The sequence below is a fragment of the Beta vulgaris genome, chromosome 4 (genome assembly GCF_026745355.1).
Source record: "Beta vulgaris subsp. vulgaris cultivar EL10 chromosome 4, EL10.2, whole genome shotgun sequence".
Taxonomy (NCBI): domain Eukaryota; kingdom Viridiplantae; phylum Streptophyta; class Magnoliopsida; order Caryophyllales; family Amaranthaceae; genus Beta; species Beta vulgaris.
In genome coordinates this window covers 48,093,398-48,115,506 of record NC_079205.1, presented here as the reverse complement: position 1 = coordinate 48,115,506, position 22,109 = coordinate 48,093,398, and the positions used below count along the sequence as shown (strand labels likewise).

Genomic DNA, 22,109 nt, shown 5'->3' with positions numbered 1-22,109 from the left:
AACAGTGATGAGAGGTCTGTTCGTGGTTTTCGTGGAAAGGATATTCATGTTTAAAGAGTAGGATAACGATAAGAGGGATGGGATTTAAAAGTTGTTGTGTTTGTGTAAGATGGGATAAGAGGGGGAGGTCAAGATTATTGACCCATATAATAATGAAACTTTATCCTCATTTCTCAATTTTTTTTCATGAATCTTGTCTAGACTGTCCATTTAGTAGTTGTTAATATAAAATAGTGATAATAGTATGGAATTTTAGTATGCTTTTGTCAGGGAATTTGAATGTTCATGAATCTTGAATCATATCTATTCTGATTCTTGTCCATCCCAAATATATTATCTTTGTAAATTCATTTTTATCTCTTAATACGTTTTTAATATTGAAAAATATGATTCAATTTGTCATCAGCTCATCGCTACAATTCTATCAAGCTTACTTTTATTAACTTGCTTTTTTGATAAAGATAATGTGAGAAAAAATTGAGTTAGGTAATGTTAAAAACTAATCTAGAAAAATCTAGTAAAAAATGATGATGAAAGGTGATTTAGAATAATCAAAACAAAATATTCTGAAGTGTAGCGGTTGTAGCCTAATATTATCTAGAGTGTAGCCTAGTGTTGTCTATAGTGTTATAGAACAAATATGAAGTATGTATTTCGATCATTCATCGACTCAAACGTGTATAAATATGCATGTGTTGTTCTTTGCAGTTGAATAAAACACAACAATTTGAAAACAATTTCAAGTGTATCACTAATTCTTCTCCTCCTTTTCCAAATAAAACAACGTATTCTAAATACACTAATATCATCCAAAATTTTCAACAAAGTGGTAGATATCAATTATTTTATACCTGTTTAAATGCTCATCAAGAGTCAAAATTTATATAATTTATTGATAGTAGTTGTCCAAACCACATGATTGACAGCAAAAATTCATTTGTCAATTTGGATGAAAACATAAAAACTCAAATTACTCTTAGTGATGGTAGCAACCAAGAGGTTGCTGGAAGGGGACAATTGTTCTTAGGGTGAGAAACGACTCTAAATTTATTCACGAATTTTTTCTATGTCCTCGGGCTTGCACAAAATTTATTAAGTACACCAACTAATCCAAAGAGGCTATATGGTGAAATTTGATGCTAATAAATGCCTCATATTTGATAAGCAAAAAGGGCAATTTATTACTACTACTCAAATGGCTCCTAATTTAATATTTTCATTAAGAATGCAATTGGAGCATAATGTTTCCCTAAGTTCTATAGTGGATGAATCCACATTGTGGCATTTTAGATTTGGACATCTAAATTTTAACAGTTTAAGGGCCTGTTCTCTTCGGCATAAAATAGCTGAACTGAACTGAACTGAACTGATCTGAACTGAACTGATCTGAATTGAACTGAACTGAACTGAACTGAAATGAATAGTGATATGTGAGAGTAAAAGTATTGTCAAGAGCTGAACTGGACTGAACTGATCTGAACTGATCTGAACTGAACTGAATTGAACTGAAAATAAGCTGGGGAGAACAGGCCCTAAAACTATTAAAACAAAAACAAATGGTGATTGGAATTCCATCTATAACTAATGAAAGAAAAATTTGTGAGGGTTGTATATATGGCAAAATGCATCAATTGTCATTTCCTACTTCATCGTGGAGGGCCAGAGCTCCACTAGAGCTTGTTCACGTAGATTTATGGGGCCCAACCAGAAATCCTTCTATTGACGGAAAAAGATATTTGCTATTATTTGTTGATGATTTCACTCGTATGATGCAGGTCTATATATTGGAGCAAAAATCAGAAGTGTTTTCCCACTTCATTCAATTTAAAGTCCTCACATAAAAACAAAGTGAGCATTCAACAAAAATTCTTAGAACTGATCGTCGAGGAGAATTTACAAAGTAAAGAATTTAACAGCTTCTGTAAGGAGCATGGGATCAAAAGAGAATTAACAAGTAAAGAATTTAACAACTTTTGTAAGGAACATGGGCTCAAAAGAGAATTAATAGTAAGACGTACACCTTAACAAAATGGTGTTGCGGAAAGGAAAAATAAAACAATTGCTGAAATAGCCCATAGTATGATGCAAGCTAAGAATTTACTAAAATATTTTTGGGCTGAAGCTATCCATATACAGCTGTGTATATTCTCAAAAGGTCTCCCACGAAAGCAGTAAAGGGTTGGACGCCTTATGAAGCTTGGCATAAAAGAAAGCCAAGAGTGGAGCACATTAAAGTATTCGGGTGCACTGCATATGCCCACATCCCGAAAGAACATCGGGAAAAGGACAAAAATTTATCTTTGTTGGATATAGTGACGAATCTAAAGGATATCGTCTCTATCAGCCACAATATAAGAAGCTAATAATCTCAAGAGATGTCATCTTCGATGAAGGAGCTCAATGGACGTGGACATAAAAGGAATCTCAACCACGTGAAGTAAATTTTCTTCCATCAAATCCAAGTGAAGATGAAGGTCCGACTCATCCAGCAACGCAGCCATCATACAGTCCATCATCACAGAGATCTCCAACAACATCTTCGAGATTGGTCATATGCCCATTTCCGCTGAGAAACGAGAAAGTTATGACTGTTTTCTGACGAAACTGTTTCGTCTTGCGCCCCGCCCGGGCAGGTCGGGCAGATTTCACCTGGGCACTTTCAGTCCGGCGCACAAGCTGTTTTGGAAAAGCGAAATCTCACCCGGTCGGGCGGTTCGGGTTTTTATCCGAAAAATGCGTTTTTGACGCGGGAGTATAAATAGGTCATTAACCTAATTGTTTTATACGAAAAATACTCTATTCTCTCTGTAATTTGTTCTCTTCTCATAATAAAATATTCTCTCTCTGCCGTGGACGTAGCCAAATTGGTGAACCATGTAAATCTGTTTTTTGTTTTTATTGTTTTTACATTCATTATTTGTTTCTCTCTCACGTCCGTTATAACAATAATAGTCGGCGCCTAAAGTTTTCGTGTCAGGTTATATTATATGTTTGACGCAGTAGGGGTATAGCGAGAATGTGGTCATTTATCATAGATGACCCTTCTACAGGGGATCATTTGTCATAGATGACTCCCATATAAAAGGGGTCATTTGTCATAAATGACCCCCTCCAAAGCAAGGTCATTTTTCATAGAGGATCCCAAAGGGGGTCATTTGTCATAAATGACCCCCCAAATGGTAGGTTTGTCTTTTAATATGTTTCGCGGTATTTAGCCTTGCTTTTTTTTTTTTTGCTGTATATAGCATACTCCTTTATTTTTTTCAAATGAAGAAAATATAAAACATGCAAGTACTAAATGTGTAAAAAATATGAAAGAACTACGTACTTCAGGAGCATTATGAAGGGCTTGTATTTCTTCCACATAGGGGAACCATGCCCAAGGAAGTGTTAGCGAAAGAGGCTAGATTTGGAAATTAATTATGGTAATAAATTTGAGGAAAATATATTTTATCTTCAAGTAGATTTCCTTTTGGTTTTAGTATATCTTTCCTCCGACTAGAATAAAAAAAGAATTGAGCACATGAAATTCGTGAAATGCCATACTTTGACAAACATAAGCAAAGAATTCAGCATCTGACTCGTGAAATGCCACTTGTGGACTATTATAAGCAAAGAATTAAGAATGTGGTTCTTAAACCCTATACTTTATTCCGGAAAAGAATAAGAAAATAATTACTGCAATTGTTTGAGTGATTTGGTGAACAAAGATTGTTCCATACTTTTTAAGGTAGTAAATTTTCAGACAAGCTGTTTAACTATAGATTTGTAAGAAGAAATAAAGAAGAAGAAAGAAGAAAGGTTTAGAGAAAGAAATAAGCTATATTCATTTCTCAGTTTATGAGGTTACAAGCAATATTGTAGCTGTAATGACAGCTTATATAGCTGATATTACAATCAGTTATAACCAACTTTTAACTAACTTGTAACAAACTTTATAAATTAAATATCTGTACTCCTATACTCCCCCTTCAAGCTGGACCTTAGAAATGAGTCCAAGCTTGGCACACAGCAACTGATGTTGAGTAGAAGCAAGAGGCTTTGTTAACAAATCCGCTAACTTTGATTGTAACCTCATAAACTGAGAAATGAATATAAGGATGCTTGGGAAATAGTTGGGGAAGAGGTAACAAATGCTATCCTTAATTACTTCCAAACAGGCAAGTTGTTAACTGAGGTGAATACAACTATATTAACTTTGATTCCAAAAGTTAGTTGTCCTAGCAGTGTGGTGGAGTTTAGACCAATAGCATGTTGTAATGTGCTATATAAATGTATCACAAAAGTGATGTGTAATAGATTGAAAGAGATTCTACCTGACATTAGAGCTGAGAATCAGGGTGCATTTGTCCAGCAAAGGTATATCATACACAATGTTATGATATGTCAAGACCTGGTGAGGTTTTATGGAAGAAAGAGTACTAAGCCTAGTTGTCTAATGAAATTAGACATGAAAAAGGCCTATGATACCATAGATTGGGATTTTTTACAGGAGATGATGTATGAATTGGGTTTTCCTAGGATGTTTATACAGTTATTGATGAATTGTGTTAGAACACCTAGGTTCTCCCTGATGATTAATGGAGGCATACATGGTTTCTTTGCTTCAAAAAGGGGACTCAGGCAGGGAGACCCTATCTCTCCTCTATTGTTTGTCCTGTGTATGGAGTATTTATCAAGGATTATGATGAAACTAAGTGTATCAAGGGAGTTTCAGTTTCATCCAAGATGCAAAGCACTTAAACTGAACCACCTAGCTTTTGCTGATGACATCATACTGTGTTGTGGTGGTGATTTTCAATCCATATACAAGATGCTGCAGGCCTTTAAATTGTTCTCTAAGTCTTCAGGGCTGTGTGTGAATGAGCAGAAGTCTGACTTCTACACTGTTAATGTTGATGAATCAGTGATTAAAAGAGTTAAAGAGGTTTCAGGGTTTAATCATAGTAGGCTTCCTTTCAAATATTTGGGAGTTCCTATTTGTGCTAGAAGAGTGAATGTTGCGGAATGTGAGGTGCTGCTGGCAAAGATGTGTGCAAGGATTAAAGTGTGGAGTAGCAGGAACATTTCATATGCTGGAAGAGTACAGCTAATTAATTCTGTGCTTCTTAGCCTTTACATATACTGGGCACAAGTTTTTATGTTGCCTCAGACAGTGTTAAAGGACATTGAGAAAATTTGTAGAGCATTCCTATGGTCTGGAAACTACTTTAGTAATGTCCCTGGTAGCATAAAATGGGAGAAAGTTTGTAGACCTAAGAACTCAGGGGGTCTGGGTTTCAGGAAAATCAAGGAGTGGAATATGGCAGCTCTTGCAAAGTATGTTTGGGCAATAACAACAAAACAAGACAGCATGTGGGTCAAGTGGGTGCACACAGTGTACATAAAAGAGGAAAATTGGTGGAGTTATATTCCACCAAAGAACTGCTCATGGTATTGGAAGCAAATATGTAATGTGAAAGAGTATATGAAGCATCACTACACAGAAGAAGAGATGAAGAGGATGATGACCTTCAAGATTAAAGTGGTGTATGACAAAATTACAGAGGAAGAGGAAAGAGTATACTGGGCTAAAATGATCTGGAATAGGCTAGCAGTGCCTAAACATAGAGTGATATGCTGGCTGGCTATCCAAGGAAGACTCAAAACAACTGACAGGCTGTGTCAGATGGGGGTAACAACTGATACTCAATGTAATCTCTGCTGTGAACATACAGAGAGTCATCAGCATCTGTTTTTTCAATGTTCCTATGTAAAGAGAGTCCTTAAGTATGTATTTGAATGGTTGGGATTCAAAAGCAGGCAAGATCAACTGATGAGTATCATGATGATGCTGAATGGCAGAAGTAGAATGTCCAGAGTTCAGAAGCAAATACATGCTGCAAGAATCAAGGCTTGTGCTTATTATGTTTGGTGGGCAAGGAATGAGGCTCAATGGAATATGACCCTCTGGAGACCAGAGAAGGTGTATAGAATCATTAGGGAGTGTACAGTGATGCGAATTAATAGTGTTTTGCCTAGGAAGATATCCAGTAAGGATATAGCATGGTGGGAAAATGTAAAGAGCAAAGTGTATAGTGTTTAGCTGTTAGCCTAACGGTTGTAGCTTCCCTTGTGTGGAGGAGTCCAACCTAGTTGGTTTGCTCCCCAGGGGATAGCTGTAGGTGTACTGAATTTTCTTGTGTTTAATACAACTTACTCTTACTTAGCAAAAAAAAAACAAATCCGCTAACTGATGAGCACTAGAGATATGAGCAGTTTGTATGAAACCTTCTTCTACTTGCTCTCTGATATAGTGCATATCTCTCTTGATGTGTTTAGTTTTCTCATGAAACATGGGGTTATGAGCAAGGTGTTGAGCAGATGTATTATCACAATAAAGTGTGATAGGTAATGAAACAGAAACATGAAGATCTTCTAAGAGACCTTGAAGCCAAACAAGTTCACTGGCAGTAGCAGATAAGCTCCTATATTCAGCTTCAGCTGAAGATTTGCTGACACTTGATTGTTTCTTTGTTTTCCATGAAACGAGATTAGTGCCAAGAAAAACTGCATAAGAACTCAAAGATCTACTACTGAATTGACAGGAGCTCCAGTCAGAATCACTGTAAGCTGTGATTGTGAAGTCAGTATCTGAATTGTACCATAAGCCATTATCAAGAGTACCCTTTAAGTATCTGACCAGATGTAATGCTGCTTTGAGATGAGGAACTCGAGGAGCATTCATAAATTGACTCAGATGCTGCACAGAATAAGAGAGATCTGGCCTAGTAATGCCTAAGTAAAGCAATCTGCCTACTAGCCTCCTATAGACATCAGGTTCAGGCAATAAGTCACCCACATCAGTAGACAACTTCAAACCACAAGACAAAGGGGCAGGAGCAGGAATACACTCTTGCATTTCAACATCTTCAAGAATATCTTTAATATATTTCCTTTGAGAAAGGAAAATACCTTTGTCAGTTCTACAAATTTCAATCCCAAGGAAGTAAGTGAGAGCACCAATGTCTTTGATAGTAAAAGCTTTATCCAAAGCTTGCTTGACTACTGTTATTTGAGAAGAAGAAGTGCCAGTGAGCAAGATATCATCCACATATACTAATAGAACTAAGAATTCACCATCTTGACTCCTAGTATAAAGAGAATAATCTTGCTTTGACTGAACAAAAGCTAAACTTTTCAGAAACTTGCTAAGCTCTTTGTTCCATTGCCTTGAAGCTTGCTTCAATCCATAGATTGACCTCTTTAGTCTACAAACTTCACCTGATTTAGCATTCTTATAACCAGCAGGAGGGTACATATACACTTCTTCATCAAGAAAGCCATGCAAAAATGCATTATTCACATCCAATTGACAAATAGGCCACTGCCTAACAGCAGCAAGAGAAATCACAGTTCTAACTGTTGCTAATTTTGCAACAGGAGAGAAAGTTTGATTGAAGTCTTGACCCTCTACTTGTTGATAGCCAATAGCAACTAATCTGGCCTTGTATCTGTCAATAGTACCATCTGGATGCAACTTAATCTTAAACACCCATTTGGAACCTATTGCCTTTTTCCCAGCAGGCAAAAGAGTAAGTTCCCAAGTGTTATTACTCTCAAGAGCAGTAATTTCTTTATCCATAGCTATGATCCAATTAGGATCATTTTTAGCTTGATTATAAGTTTTAGGTTCCATAATCTGAGCTGAATTAACAGCAAATGAGTGAGAATTGTTTTCAGTAGAAGAAAGATTTTTGTGTGGTATATAACCAACAACAAAATCATTAAGAGCAGTAGTGGGTTTAATTATTCTGGAAGACTTTCTTAGTGGAGTAGGAAAAACAGTGTTAATGGGAGAAGGAGAATTAAGAACTGAATCAGTGGATGCAGTACTAACAGGAACTTGGATTATAGGTATAGAATTATCATAATTAGAAGAGATATGAGTGTTTGAAATGTGAGTAAAAGAATTAGGGGTAGAAGGAGATGAAGAACAGATAGGATCATGTTGTGGGGTAGTTGTGTGTTGTATAAGAGATGTAGAAGGTTCAGAATCATCACCAAACTGAATTATAGGTTTAGTGTTAACAGAAGACACAGGATTGCAAATACTAGCAATTTTGTAAGGAAAGATGGATTCAAAGAATATTACATCTCTAGAAACAAAAGTAGTATGGGAATCAAGATCATATAATTTAAAAGCCTTTTGTCCACAAGGATAACCAAGAAATATGCATCTTCTTGCTCTAGAGTCAAATTTGTCTCTCTTGAGTTGCATATTGTAAGCAAAACAAAGAGAGCCAAATACTCTTAATTCAGAATATGAAGGAAGCTTTTGAAACAATACCTCATATGGAGACTGCCACTTGAGAACTTTAGTAGGAAGTTTATTTATCAAATGAGTTGCTGTCAATATACAATCACCCCAGAACTTCTTAGGTAAAGAAGCATGAAACCTCAATGCCCGAGCAATTTCAAGCAAAGACCTATGTCTCCTCTCCACCCTTCCATTCTGCTGTGGAACATAGGGAACACTTTTCTGATGTAATATACCTTTGCTAGTAAACAAGTCAGTACATGCTTCTTTAATCAATTCAGTCCCATTATCTGATCTTATACATTTGATCAGTTTATTGAATTGAGTATATACCATCTCCAAGAAATGAGCTACAGTTTTCTCAACTTGCTCTTGTTATGCAATAAAAAGGTCCAAGTAACTCTACTACATGATCATCAAGCAAGGTTAAGAAATAAGAAGCACCATTTAAAGCTCTTATTCTATATGGACCCACATGAGATCTATGTGGATCCAAATCAAAGCAACTAGCAGCCCTATTAACACTAATAGGAAATGGTAATTTATGTTGTTTTGAATTGAAACAAGCTCCACAGTTGTATTCATGTAAACCATTACATTCCCAATCAGGAATATGTTGCATCTTTGAAAGAGAAGCATGCCCAAGCCTAGCATGCATTAAATCCAATACATGTCTACTTCCTTTCTTATTCTGAGCTATACTAGTAGCAGTTTTATCAGGTAACAAACTACCATCATTAGTGTATCTACCATCACTATCTACATCTTTTACCATAGTATTGCAAACAACAATATCATCTTTCACCTGTCTTTGAGTAATCTTCAGACTTTTGCAGCTATCAAAATAGTACAAACCATGTTTTCTGTGCCAGCACCAAGAACAACTGATCTATGAAGGTCCTGGAAATAACAACCATATACTTGTGAATTGCACTGAAATGTTATTTTTTGTTCAATCAATCTTCCAATAGACAGAAGATTGTACTTAAAATCTTTAACCAGCATAACATCTTTCAAAACCAATGTATCACTCAGTTTTATTTCACCAATAATCTCCACATTCTTCCATCTTCCATCAGGTAATCCTACTTTCACAGGTATATTTAGCTTTCTTAAATTCATTAGCCAATTCTCATTATATGTCATATGATCACATGCGCCTGAATCTATTATCCATAAGCAATCTTCATTGGATTTATTCATATGACAATTAAAAGAGTATGACATGATACCTGCAAAATTAGCTAGAGAATAGCTGTTCTTGACATCATCACCAGATTGAGGTTGTTTCCCTTTCATAGCTCTCATAACCTCTTGACATATGGCATTTAACATATCTGTATTCAGACTATTATCTCCAGTAGAATCAGCAAGAGGATCATCAGCATAATACTGATTTTCAGTGTGAACATTAGCCACAATTTTATTCTTATTCCCAGCACCAGTAGAATTGCCTTCCTTTGCAGCCTTAATTGCATTGTACCATTCAGGATAACCAATGATCTTGAAACATTGATCAATGGTATGTCCTTTCCCTTTACAATGAGTACATTGTTTATATCATTCCTACCTTTTTCTCATCTCTCCAATCTCTTCTTCCTTGAACATTTCTTGAATTATTTCTGTACACTTGTGCTGCTAGAGCGTTGCTTTCAATAACAACACCACTTACTTCCTTCTGTTTTTCAATTTGCTGAGCAATTGAAAATACTCTATTGATACTTGGCAGTGGATCCATGGATAATACATTTGTTACTGTATTAATCAAATCCACTGTTTAATCCAAGCAAGAATTTCATCATTTTTCTTCATCTTCAAATTCAGTTATCTTTTTAAGAAAATTACAACTACAATTCTTCATAGCACCACAAGAACAAGAAGGAAAGATTCTTAGACATTGCATCTCATCCCATAGCTTCTTCAATTTTCCATAATATGACACTATAGTCATATTTTCTTGTCTCAAATTGTCTATCTCTTTCTTTAATTGATAAACTAATGGTCCATTAGTTTGACCAAATCGTTCATTCAATCTCTCCATAAAACTCTATAGCAGATTCAATATATCCAAAATCATCAGCTAATTCTGAGCTCATTGAACCTCAATATCCAACTTACCACCATAAAATCTGCACGCTTCCATTTCTGATAATCTTTGCTAATTACATCAGGTTTTACATATCTCCATTGATAAAACCTTCTTTATTTTAGCAATTAAACCTCGCCTCACATTTCTACTCCACCTCAAAAATTTGTTCCAGAAAAAACAGTAGATACAAGTGAAGCAGTTGGATTATCAGACGTAGCAATGAAATAAGGATCAGATATACCTCCATTATTTGATTGCTGATTTTTACTCAAAAACATCTCCATTAGTTGCAGATTCTTCAGACATTTTAAGAAAATGTTAATATGTTTCAATGTTTACTGCAAGAAATTTCGCAAATATCGCAAGAAATTTCACAATTACTTCACTGTTTGCAAGATTACAGAAGATTTCTTACAAACAGAATCAAGAATTTCAATCTCAGAAAGAGATTCCAGGCTCTGATACCATATAGATTTGTAAGAAGAAATAAAGAAGAAGAAAGAAGAAAGGTTTAGAGAAAGAAATAAGCTATATTCATTTCTCAGTTTATGAGGTTACAAGCAATATTGTAGCTGTAATGACAGCTTATATAGCTGATATTACAATCAGTTATAACCAACTTTTAACTAACTTGTAACAAACTTTATAAATTAAATATCTGTACTCCTATATTAACCCAGTGGTGCCCTATTCTTATATATAAGTATATGCATTCATGGTTGAAATCACATATCAATCTATCAAACTCTCATTTACTAGAAATTAGAATCTAAACCCAAAAAAAAATTCGAAACTACGAAATGGCAGACACTATGCTGAGCTTTGCTTTGGAGAAACTTTCAATCCTCATAACTGCAGAGGCAGAATTGCTAGGTAGCCTATCAGATGATGTTAGAAAGTTGCAATATGAATTAGATAGCATCAAAGAAGTTCTCAAGGATGCTGAAAAGAAAGCAAAAGTAGATAATGGCATCCGCGTGTGGCTGACGCAACTAAGAGAAAGCGCTTACCACATTGAGGATGTCATTGATCAATACTTCCTTCTCAAGCAGCAACAGCAGCAACAACAACAAGATTTGTTGCAATCCGACTATAATAAAAGTCAGAAAAAGATTCTAGCTGATATTGTTGAGATAAACAACAGAAGAGAAAGGTATGAACTCATTACCACAGCAGATGACTCTACTGAAAATGAGCAGAATTGGCAAGACCCTCGAGTTTCCTCCCTCTTCAAGGATGTGTCTGAGCTTTTCGATTTTACTCGTAAGAAGACACAAATCTTTAGCTGGTTGAATTTGGAGCAGCAAAATGATCAAGATTGTACGAAGATACAAGGTCCTCGTGCTGTCATAGCCGTGGTTGGTATAGGAGGATTAGGCAAAACAACGCTTGTTCGGAAAGTGTATGAAGATATGAAGGTTAAAGAAGGATTCTCTGTGTATGCTTGGGTGACAGTCTCTCAATCATACAGATGGAGGGATTTGCTAAATAGCATATTTAAGCAAGTTCACGCGGAGCCTTCTTTAGAATTAGATACATCTGATGAGCACACCATTATCAGTAAATTAAGGATCCACCTTGAGGAAAAGAGGTACTTCTAACCTTATAATTTTTAGTTTCCAAAACCTTCGATTTTATCTTGTGTGATGTATAAATCTTTGTTCTTGACGTGTTTTTTAATCCTTTTAGTTCATTATAACAAGATATAAATAAGTTTTAGTGGTTGTTTGGTCTGGTATACATGACATTATGTAGGCAATAGAAATTCCCATGATTTTTAGATTTGGGTAGTTGTTTGCTTGACAAGAAAGGGGGAAAATGAGGGCAACGAAAATTAGAGGTACTTCTAACCTTAAAATTTTTAGTTTCATAACGTAATTAATTTCCCACAAATTGTAATTTCCTATGGAATTTCATTTCCATTGCAACCAAACAAGCACTTAATATTTTTCTCCTCAAAAAAAATTACTTTAATCTTGATTATTTTAGTTTGGGGAAAATAAGCAAATTAAATGGATATTAGAGTATAAGACTAGAAAAAACACTTCCTATATTAAGTACAAATGATTAAATATAACTTGTAATGTATATATATAGGAGTATGTTTGGATAGGGGAATTTGCAGGAAAGGAAGAGAATGGAAAGGGAGAGAATCTTCTCTTTTTTGGATACGACATAAGATAAGGGAAGGAAACGGAGGGGAATTGGAAGGATTCATGTCCCCTCCTCTCTACTAGACCAAATCCTTCCAACCGTAGAAAGATTTAGAAGGAAAATACAAGCTCGTTGTTTTCTTTCTTTCTTTTCCTCCTCTTTTCTCTCCTCCCTTCCCTTATAGTATGTTTAGTTCATTTTTTAGAAAAGGAAAGGAAGAGAAGAGAAGGGAAGGGAAGAGAAAGGAAAAGAATGGAAGAGAACGGAAAAAAAAAAAACCTTAACTTCCCGTGTTTGGTATAAATTTTCTATTTCCTCCCAAATTCCCTCATTTTTGAGAGGAAAGAAAACTGAAATTTTATTAAAGAGTCTTTCTTTCCAATTCTTTCCATTTCCTTTCACTTAAATTTTTTTAATTAACCAAACATTAAAAAGTAACAAAGTTCCTTTCACTTCTGTTCTTTTCCTTCCAAATCCTTTCTACCAAACAAGTTGTTACATTTCACCCACCATTACTATCAAAATATAGTATAGGCTAACTAACGATTCTAAAATTAATTAAGTAAGTGCTACTTTTTTCTTTGACATCGAGAAATCGTACATTAATTAAAAGAGGAATTAAAGCCTAATGCTAATGCAATCCAACCTAATACAAACAAACAAACATAAAGGAGCTTTAGGAGTTCGTACATACCACCTCGAATAAAAGGAAATAAAAGCAATACAAACGTTATTAAGAAGGAGGCCATCGGGGGTCAGAGCCTGTGATGGATACAATCCTCAAATGGCTAATGAAAAGGAGAGAATAAGCGAATGACAATCACGATCCGGACAACGAACAACCATCAACGAGTGTCGACTCTCGCCGCATGAGCAATCCCGACGATCGGCTATCTCTTGGGAGTCGGAGCTCATGATCCTATGAGTCACATTCTATTGTGACTTGTTACTCTCGATCAAGAGTATCTCAGGTTTCTCCGTGAAGTAGGAGAAACGCCGATGAGTGGGCGTGCTAAAAACCCCCAGTTGCAACTGGGGTGCCGCCTGTAGATTTGAAGTTTTCAAGGCAAAGACAATTGATATCAATGCCAAGTTAAAAAGAGAGCCGAACAAGTCAAGCTCTCGTACACACCTCCGATTTACGAAATCGGAAAACAAACGTCCCAACCATGAAAATTCATCATCGCCTCATCCATGCTTATGCACCTTGTCCCTTAGCACATAGTCCCAAAAACCAACAAATACTACTGTGATAACCCTGAATGGAGAATACTTGTCGATGGCCATAACCAACTATTGACAACATCGTTAACAATTCGATAAAACCAACGCACTCCTATTATTCGGAGAATAAACACACTTTTCAAGGAAGGACCAGATTAATTGACAACAACCATATTAACAAGGGGGAGGGGGAGGGGAAGCCCGACACTAACAAGGGGGTAGGGGAAAGGGAAGCCCGACACTAACAAGGGGGAGGGGAAAGGGAGGCCCGAAACTAAACCAGGGGAGGGAAAGGGGAAGCCCAGAATATCTACCACACTAACTAGAGACACTAAACCAGGGACGGGATCCATGGACAACGACGGGGAGGGGGATGACCAACGGGGAGAACCAGGGACTCTCAACATAACCAAACAGCGGGGAAGCCTGACCAAAACGCATACCAAAAACGACTCGAAAACTGGGGAAGGGGTTGGCAGAACCACCTGACCAACACCAAAAGTAAAACAGGGGAGGGGGTGGTGGAAACTAAAACAGAGAAAGGGATGGAATCGATGGAACAACAGGGTGGGGGGAAACTGGTGAACGGCGCAGGGGAAAGGGAAACCGGGGAACAACGCAAGGGAGGCGATGGACTCGACGCAACTGAACAGGGGGGGCTGCCTACACGAACGCGATGGAGGAAGCTGCTGAAGGCTCGCCGGCTACCTGCGGCCACTAGCGAGCCTGCTGGGCGGCGGATTTGTTTAGGGTTTTTGGGGTCTCTAGGGTTTGAGAGGAGGATAAGTTGAGAGAACAATGTAAAGAAGTTCCATTCTTATAGGTAAGTGCTACTTAAAACAAGGAACATTGCCCACTTACAAGACCATGGTAGAATGAAACTAACCACTAACCATCAACTCCTAAATATTAGGACTTATAATAAATAATTCAAAGCACTTTTAACATTAAGAATGCTAGGAATTATCGTCATAGATCAAGATCATGCCTTCTTTAATTTTCTCTTGATTTAGGTTCTGTTTGGGAAAATATTTTAGTTACCTTAAATGATAAGGTGCTAACATATTTTAGGTACTAAAATGATTAGTAGTGTTCGAGAAGTACCTAAAATAAAATTTCAAGGTTATAATTAGGGGCATTTATGGGTAGTTAACCGCCCCAAAATGATATTTCGGATCGGTAACCATAACTTTTGTTTCGCTCTTTTTACAAATTGTAACCATTTAAACCGGTTACCGCCCAAGCAATTAACCATTATTTCGGTATGGTTTTTCGATTAACCAGTAATTATAATTATATTTTTCTTAATTTATACATATATATTTTCTATTTTTTACTTATAATTTAATAGCATATATATACTCTAATATAAAATATATTATAGGGTGGATATTAAATTCACTGAAAAATAAAACTACCACTAAGAATTCACTCCATTCCCTAATTATAGTGCTTATATTAGTACTAAGTTTCCAAACAATCATATACTTCTTCTAATTGTTGTTATTTAGTAAAAAAATATTGAAATTAATGTAATTGATGGAAAATGTTTCACAACAATGAGATAGAGAAAAAAAAAATTGTTTCTTCAGTTAACCGTTCACTGAAAGATCATAACTATACAGTTTAATCGTTATTTTTATCGGTTCGACAACCGTATCATTAAAACGTTTTTTTTATCAGTACGATTACCACCCATTTAAACCATTTTTCGGTACGTCTGTACAATTTTCGATTTCGGTTTTTTATTAACACTCTTAGTTATAATGGCGTAAAAGAAAAGTTAAAATTTTTACCTTTTCAAAATTAGGTGAATAAATTTTTGAAAATCTTTCTAAAATTTTAATAATAATAATTTTGCGAAACAATTAAGCTACGCAGCTACCTATTAGTTCCAACACGTTATCAGTTAAAGCTTTATCTTATCAGTTTCAATTAACTTATCAATTTCATTTTATTTTTAGCTAGTATCGCCAAACATAGCCTTAATAAGATTTTTTTATCATATTGAAAACCAACTGAATTTGGTTGTATATTCTTTTGAATAGAACCTTTGAGATTCAAAAGAATGCACGAGATACTTTTTGTTTTAAAAATTGCACCACATACTTTTACGGCCTGTTTATTAGTCGTGAATAAATTTCGGTAATGGGAATGGATTTCAAGTGTAGCTTACACGGGAATTAACCTTAAAATCCTTATGGGGAGACAATTTCAACCCTCAAGTTTGTGTGTTTTCTCCATGGGGAAGCAAACTCACCCTTAATTTTCATTACAACTCATACCACCTAACAAGGTGGTATTGGATGGGAATGAAAATCCAAAAAGAAAAATAGACACTATAGGATAAATTAGCATTACCATGGGAATGAACCATGATTTTCTTCACAAATTTACATACAGATTCATTCCCATTATCACCATTTATAATCTAACGGGCCGTTAAAATCTGTAGCAAATCCACCATATATCATAAATAATTAACAAACATCAAAATTGTTGTTGATTAACCCTCTAAACAATTAGAGGAATGCCAAAATCACTTAAAATGTTATGTTCGCCGATAGAAACTGATTTGTGGTGATCAAACTTGACTTTTGTTGATCACAACTCATTCTTACTATAACATTTACTCTTACTTACTACTTTTCTCCCAACAATTATTCAGATCCTTTGTTCAAAAAAAAAAATATCAGAATGTCAAAGTCACTTGGAATAGATTTTGCAAATTCAAACTAATTTCGGTGTTGACACCTGATATTTACAAATTAAAATTTATGACATAACTTATTTTAAATAAATACTTTCTTTATTTTAAAAGAGAAATTTCATTAATAAAAGGTCAAACGACATTACAATAGGTATTAAAGAAAAACAAGATACAATCAAACAAGGTTAAATCAAATTCGTATTCGATGAAACTACAATGAACTATATCGAGCAATACAACGTAGCCCCTTTGTATTTCTGAGTCAAGCAGCTATTGATGAAGAAGTCTATCATTCTGACATAGTCTAGGAAGAGCATTCTTGATCAAGCCATATTGACCGCATCGGATATTCCAATACCTTCATGTTGAGTCCCAAACTTCAGCCAATGAGAATAATTTTTCATACCTAAAGACAAAAAAATCATACTCACAACTCCCATAGGGGAAAAGGAGATCTTCACAACATAAACTAAAACCCTCATAAGAGGGTTTGAAAATATCTTATAAAGAGAGACTACTTTATTCAACAAGATAGGAAAATGAACTAAAAAAAAGGAAAATTTAAAAGAAAAAGGGCCTTACCATGTATGATTTCATTCATGGCAGCCCCTAACTGATGAAAAATAGGTGGAGGCTAGGGTTTTTGAGAGAAAAAGTGAGAGATACATATAGCTCATTTAAGCTATTCTAAATGAATACTTTCTTCGTTGCTAAAACTTGCAACATTTCGACTTTCACGCTTGCCAATATAGGTTTTTACAGTTAATATCTATAATTCTCTATTCATAAATTTTATCTCAATATTATATTTTTAAAATATACATCGAGGTAAATCTATAAATATCTTACATATGTGTAATCAAAATTGTAATCCTTCTCAATTAGATTATAATTCCTTCTCACTTCTCACCCTAATTCCTCTTCTCACCACAGCATGACTATATATGTCAAGAATCCAGTCAAGGCCAAATAATGCAAAAGTCATATGAAGCAATAGTACAATAACTCTTAAAAAAATACAGGAATTATCAATGTTATTAATTCAAAGTGAAGGGCATGCTTTTCCTATTAATACTAAAGTATATAAATTATTAATGTGAAAAACTAAATAAAAATAAAAGGAGTATAAATTTCGGTACATCTGTTTTATATTATTCATGTATGTCCTTTTAATATTATTTATAGGTACATAGTTGTGTTCGACGATGTATGGGATACAAAACTGTGGGAATATGTTGAAAATGCTTTGCCCAATAACAAAAGATGCAGTGGAATAATGATGACCACACGAGAAGTAGACGTGGGTGGTGCTTGGAATGATCCATCAAGTGATCATCATCTCTATAAATTGGAAGCTCTAAGTGCAAAAGCATCATGGGATCTTTTTTGTCATAAGACATTTGGTAATACAAATTGTCCTCCTGAATTGGAAAATTTGTCACGGGAAATGGTGGGGAAATGTGAAGGATTACCACTTGCGATTGTAGCGATGGCAGGGCTTTTGTCCACCAAAGAGAAGATTATTTTCGAGTGGATTAAGCTGTACAATAGCTTTGGTTTTGAGATTGGAAGTAATCCTCACTTCTCCAATACCAACAAAATACTATTGTTCAGCTATTATAAGTTACCATATTATCTCAAGCCTTGTTTCTTGTACTTGGGCATGTTTCCTGAAGACTACATCATCAGCAGCAACATGTTAGTTCGGCTGTGGATTGCTGAGGGTTTTATACAAAATCAACGAGGGAAAACGGTTGAAGAGGTAGCGAAAGAATATTTGGGTCAACTCATTAATAGGAGTTTGATTCAAGTTCATGAGATAAATAACCCAACTGAGCGACCACAAATAAGATTTTGAGTTCATGATATTGTCCGTGAGATAGTAATTCTTCCAAAGTTAGATTACTTATGCATTGGTGAAGTTTTATCAGAAAAAAATTTACTCACAACCAATAAAAAAATTCGACGATTATCTATCTATGCAGATGGTGTTAGCAATAGTATGTTTGCAGAAGTTGTTAATAATGGCAACATCTTGAGCAGTACTCGTTCTCTCCTTTGGTTTAGTAACTTGTCAGAACCTTACATGAGTTCGTTCTTGAAAGTTACTTGCCTTTTGAAAGTACTAGATCTTGAAGGTGCTCCCATTAGCAATATTCCTAATGAATTGGGAAACCTACATAACTTGCATTATTTGAGCTTGAGAAACACACAAGTCAAAACGCTTCCTAGGACAATTGGGGAGCTCTGGAACCTGCAAATACTAGATCTTAAGCAATGTTTGGTAGCTGAGCTTCCTAGAGAAATTGGTAATTGTCATAAGTTACGCCATCTTATTTCTTATGTAGAGGAGCACGTACACTTACGCTTACGTGATGGGCTTGCCATATTTTGGCGTCAAAAGTTAAAGAAGAAAGGTGTAAAGATACTAGAAGGGGTATTCAATTTTACAGAGCTGCAAAAATTAGCACGTCTAGATGTTGCTGATAGACCTAGTTTAATGGTTGATTTACAAAATTTAAATCAGCTGAGAAGGCTAGAGATCACAAATCTTCACAAAGAATATGGGAGGGAGTTGTGCTCTGCAATAGAGAAGATGAGACATCTTCGATCATTAAGTGTACAGTCAAAATCTGATATATATGCAGATCATGAAATCCTTGTTTTAGAATACATATTATCACCTCCTCCTTTACTTGAACGTCTCTACTTGGGTGGACCATTAATACTTGAGAAGCTACCAATGTGGATAATGTGGGTCCGCAACTTGACCAAATTGTACTTGGCATATTCAAGACTCCAGGAAGGTCAGTTATATATGCTTCATTATCTACCTAATCTAGAAGACCTTACTCTTAATGAAGCCTATATTGGTGAGCATCTTCACTTCACTCAGGGTTGTTATACTCTATAGGCTACCATATCTGAAGTATTTGTATATCAATACGCCTCATCTTCAGACGATATTGATTGATGGTTGTCCAAACAAGTTTGATGTGTCCATACATAATATGTTCTATCCATGGGGTTTAAGCCGATCGCTAATGTATAAGAATGTTCGATGCCCATTTACAATTTCGCAAACGAGTTCAAATTCAATAATTGTTGTAAACAGTGATGAGGTGCTTGTTCGTGGTTCTTTTGGAACGGATATTCATGTTTAAAGAGTAGGATAACGATAAGCGGGGTGGGATTTAAAAGTTGTTGTGTTTGTGTAAGATTATTGACCCATATAATAATGAAATTTTATCCTCATTTTTCAAATTTTTTCATGAATCTTGTCTAGACTGTCCATTTAGTAGTTGTTAATATAAAATAGTGATAACAGTATGGAATTTTAGTATGCTTTTGTCAGGGAATTTGCATGTTCATGAATCCTGAATCCTATCTATTTAATTCTTGTCCATCCCAAAGATATTATCTTTGTAAATTCATTTTTATCTTTTAGTACTTTTTAAAATTGAAAAATATAATTCAATGTTTCATCAGCTCATCGCTACAATTCTATCAAGCTTACTTCTATTAACTTCCTTTTTTCATAAAGATAATGGGAGAAAAAATAGAGTTAGGTAATGTTAAAAACTAATCAAGAACAATCTAGTAAAAAATGATGATGAAAAGTGATTTAGAATAATCAAAACAAAATATTCTGAAGTGTAGCGGTAATAGCCTAATATTATCTAGAGTGTAGCCTAGTGTTGTCTAGAGTGTTATAGAAGAAATATGAAGTATGTATGTCGATCATTCATCGACTCAAACATGTATAAATATGCATGTGTTGTTCTTTGAAGTTGAATAAAACACAACAAATTGCAAACAATTTCAAGTGTATCACTAATTCTTCCCCTCTTCCAAATAAATCCAAAATTTTCAATAAAGTGGTAGAGATCAATTATTTTATACATGTTTAATGCTCATCAAGAGTCAAATGATATATAATTTATTAATAGTAGTTGTTCAAACCACATGACTGACAGCGAAAATTTTCATTTGTCAGTTTGGATGAAAATATAAAAACTCAAATTACTCTTAGTGATGGCAGCAACCAAGAGATTGCTGGAAAGGAGACAATTGTCGTTAGAGTGAGAAATGGCTCCAAAATTATTCACGAAGTTTTTCTATGTCCCCGGACTTGCATAAAATTATTAAGTGTACGCCAAATCCAAAGAGGCTATATGGTAAAATTTGATGCTAATAAATGCCTCATATTTGATAAGAAAAAAGGGCAATTTATTACTAATACTCAAATGGCTCATAATTTAATATTTCCATTAAGAATGCAATTGGAGCATAATGTTGCCGTAAGTTCTATAGTGGATGAATCCACATTGTGGCATTTTAGATTTGGACATCTAAATTTTAACAGTTTAAAACCATTAAAATAAAAAGAAATAGGGATTGGATTCCATCTATAACTAATAATGAAAGAAAAATTCGTGAGGGTTTTATATATGGCAAAATGCATCATCGCGGAGGGCCAGAGCTTTACTAGAGCTTGTTCACGTAAATATATGGGGCCCAACCAGAAATCCTTCTATTGACGGAAAAAGATATTTTCTATTTTTTGTTGATGATTTCACTCGTATGATGCAGGTCTATATATTGGAGCAAAAATCATAAGCATTTTCCCACTAGCTTCATGCAATTTATAGTCCTCACATAAAAACAAAGTGGGGGTTCAACAAAAATTCTTTGAACTGGTCGTCTAGGAGAATTTACAAAGTAAAAAATTTAATAGCTTCTGTAAGAAGCATGAGATCAAAAGAGAATTTACAAGTAAAGAATTTAACAACTTCTGTTAGGAGCATGGGCTCAAAAGAGAATTAACAGTAAGACGTACACCTTAACAAAATGGTGTTGCGAAAAGAAAAAATAAAACAATTGCTGAAATAGCCCATAGTATGATACAAGCTAAGAATTTACTAAAATAATTGTGGGCCAACGCTATCCAAACTACTACATTTAAAGCCTAATGCAACGCCTAAAATCCGTTGCATTAGGGCCAAATACCGTTGCAGTAGACCTAAGGCAACGACTTGTAACCGTTGCATTTGAAGGCTTTGCTATAGGTCTAATACAACGACCTTTTGGACCTATTGCATCGGCTACCACAAAGCCGTTGCAATAGATGTAAAGAGTCGTTGCGTCCCATTTTGGCTTCTATAGCAACGCCTCCCTATATATTGCAATACTATCATATAGATATTGCAACGCCTTTATGATGGATTTTTTTTTCATTTTTTGTGGGGGATATTGCAACTATTATTACTGTAACCTACCAAAAACCTATAATATTACAGCCCTGGATATATATATTAGTAACGATGCAACAAATGCAAAAATACTCTTGAAATGCCAAAAATAATTGTCATATCTGTACTATAATTTCCAAAACTAATTAAATTAAGAGTATACATGACAAATCCTAATTAACGAAAATTAATGTACTTAATCAAGCCCAACTAATAAATATTTGTTTTAGTACCACAAATACTTCTAATAAGTACATATAGATCATTTTCCTTCTAACCATCAAGTACTGCATCACTATAATATAGCTAGCTAAATCTGGCCGATAGTGTGTATAGTGAGACGTCTACGTTTGATCTCCTTCGGTTGGGTCATTATTCACC

The 22,109-nt window shown here is 35.1% G+C and overlaps 1 protein-coding gene across 1 annotated transcript; it reads left to right on the top strand.

The window, feature by feature from the left end:
• Positions 1-11,188: 11,188 nt before the first annotated feature.
• On the top strand, positions 11,189-18,433 carry LOC104890948 (disease resistance protein RPM1). The gene is made up of 2 exons (XM_010676565.4): positions 11,189-11,979; positions 17,662-18,433. Exons 1-2 carry the CDS (start codon positions 11,189-11,191, stop codon positions 18,332-18,334), a joined length of 1,464 nt encoding a protein of 487 aa, XP_010674867.2. The 3' UTR covers positions 18,335-18,433.
• The last annotated feature ends 3,676 nt before the right edge of the window (positions 18,434-22,109 follow it).

Bases quoted from the DNA above. Each gene is read 5' to 3' on its own strand.
- LOC104890948 (XM_010676565.4), top strand. From the start codon at position 11,189: ATGGCAGACACTATGCTGAGCTTTGCTTTGGAGAAACTTTCAATCCTC. The intron at 11,980-17,661 runs GTACTTCTAACC...TATTATTTATAG, and splicing joins ATCCACCTTGAGGAAAAGAG to GTACATAGTTGTGTTCGACG.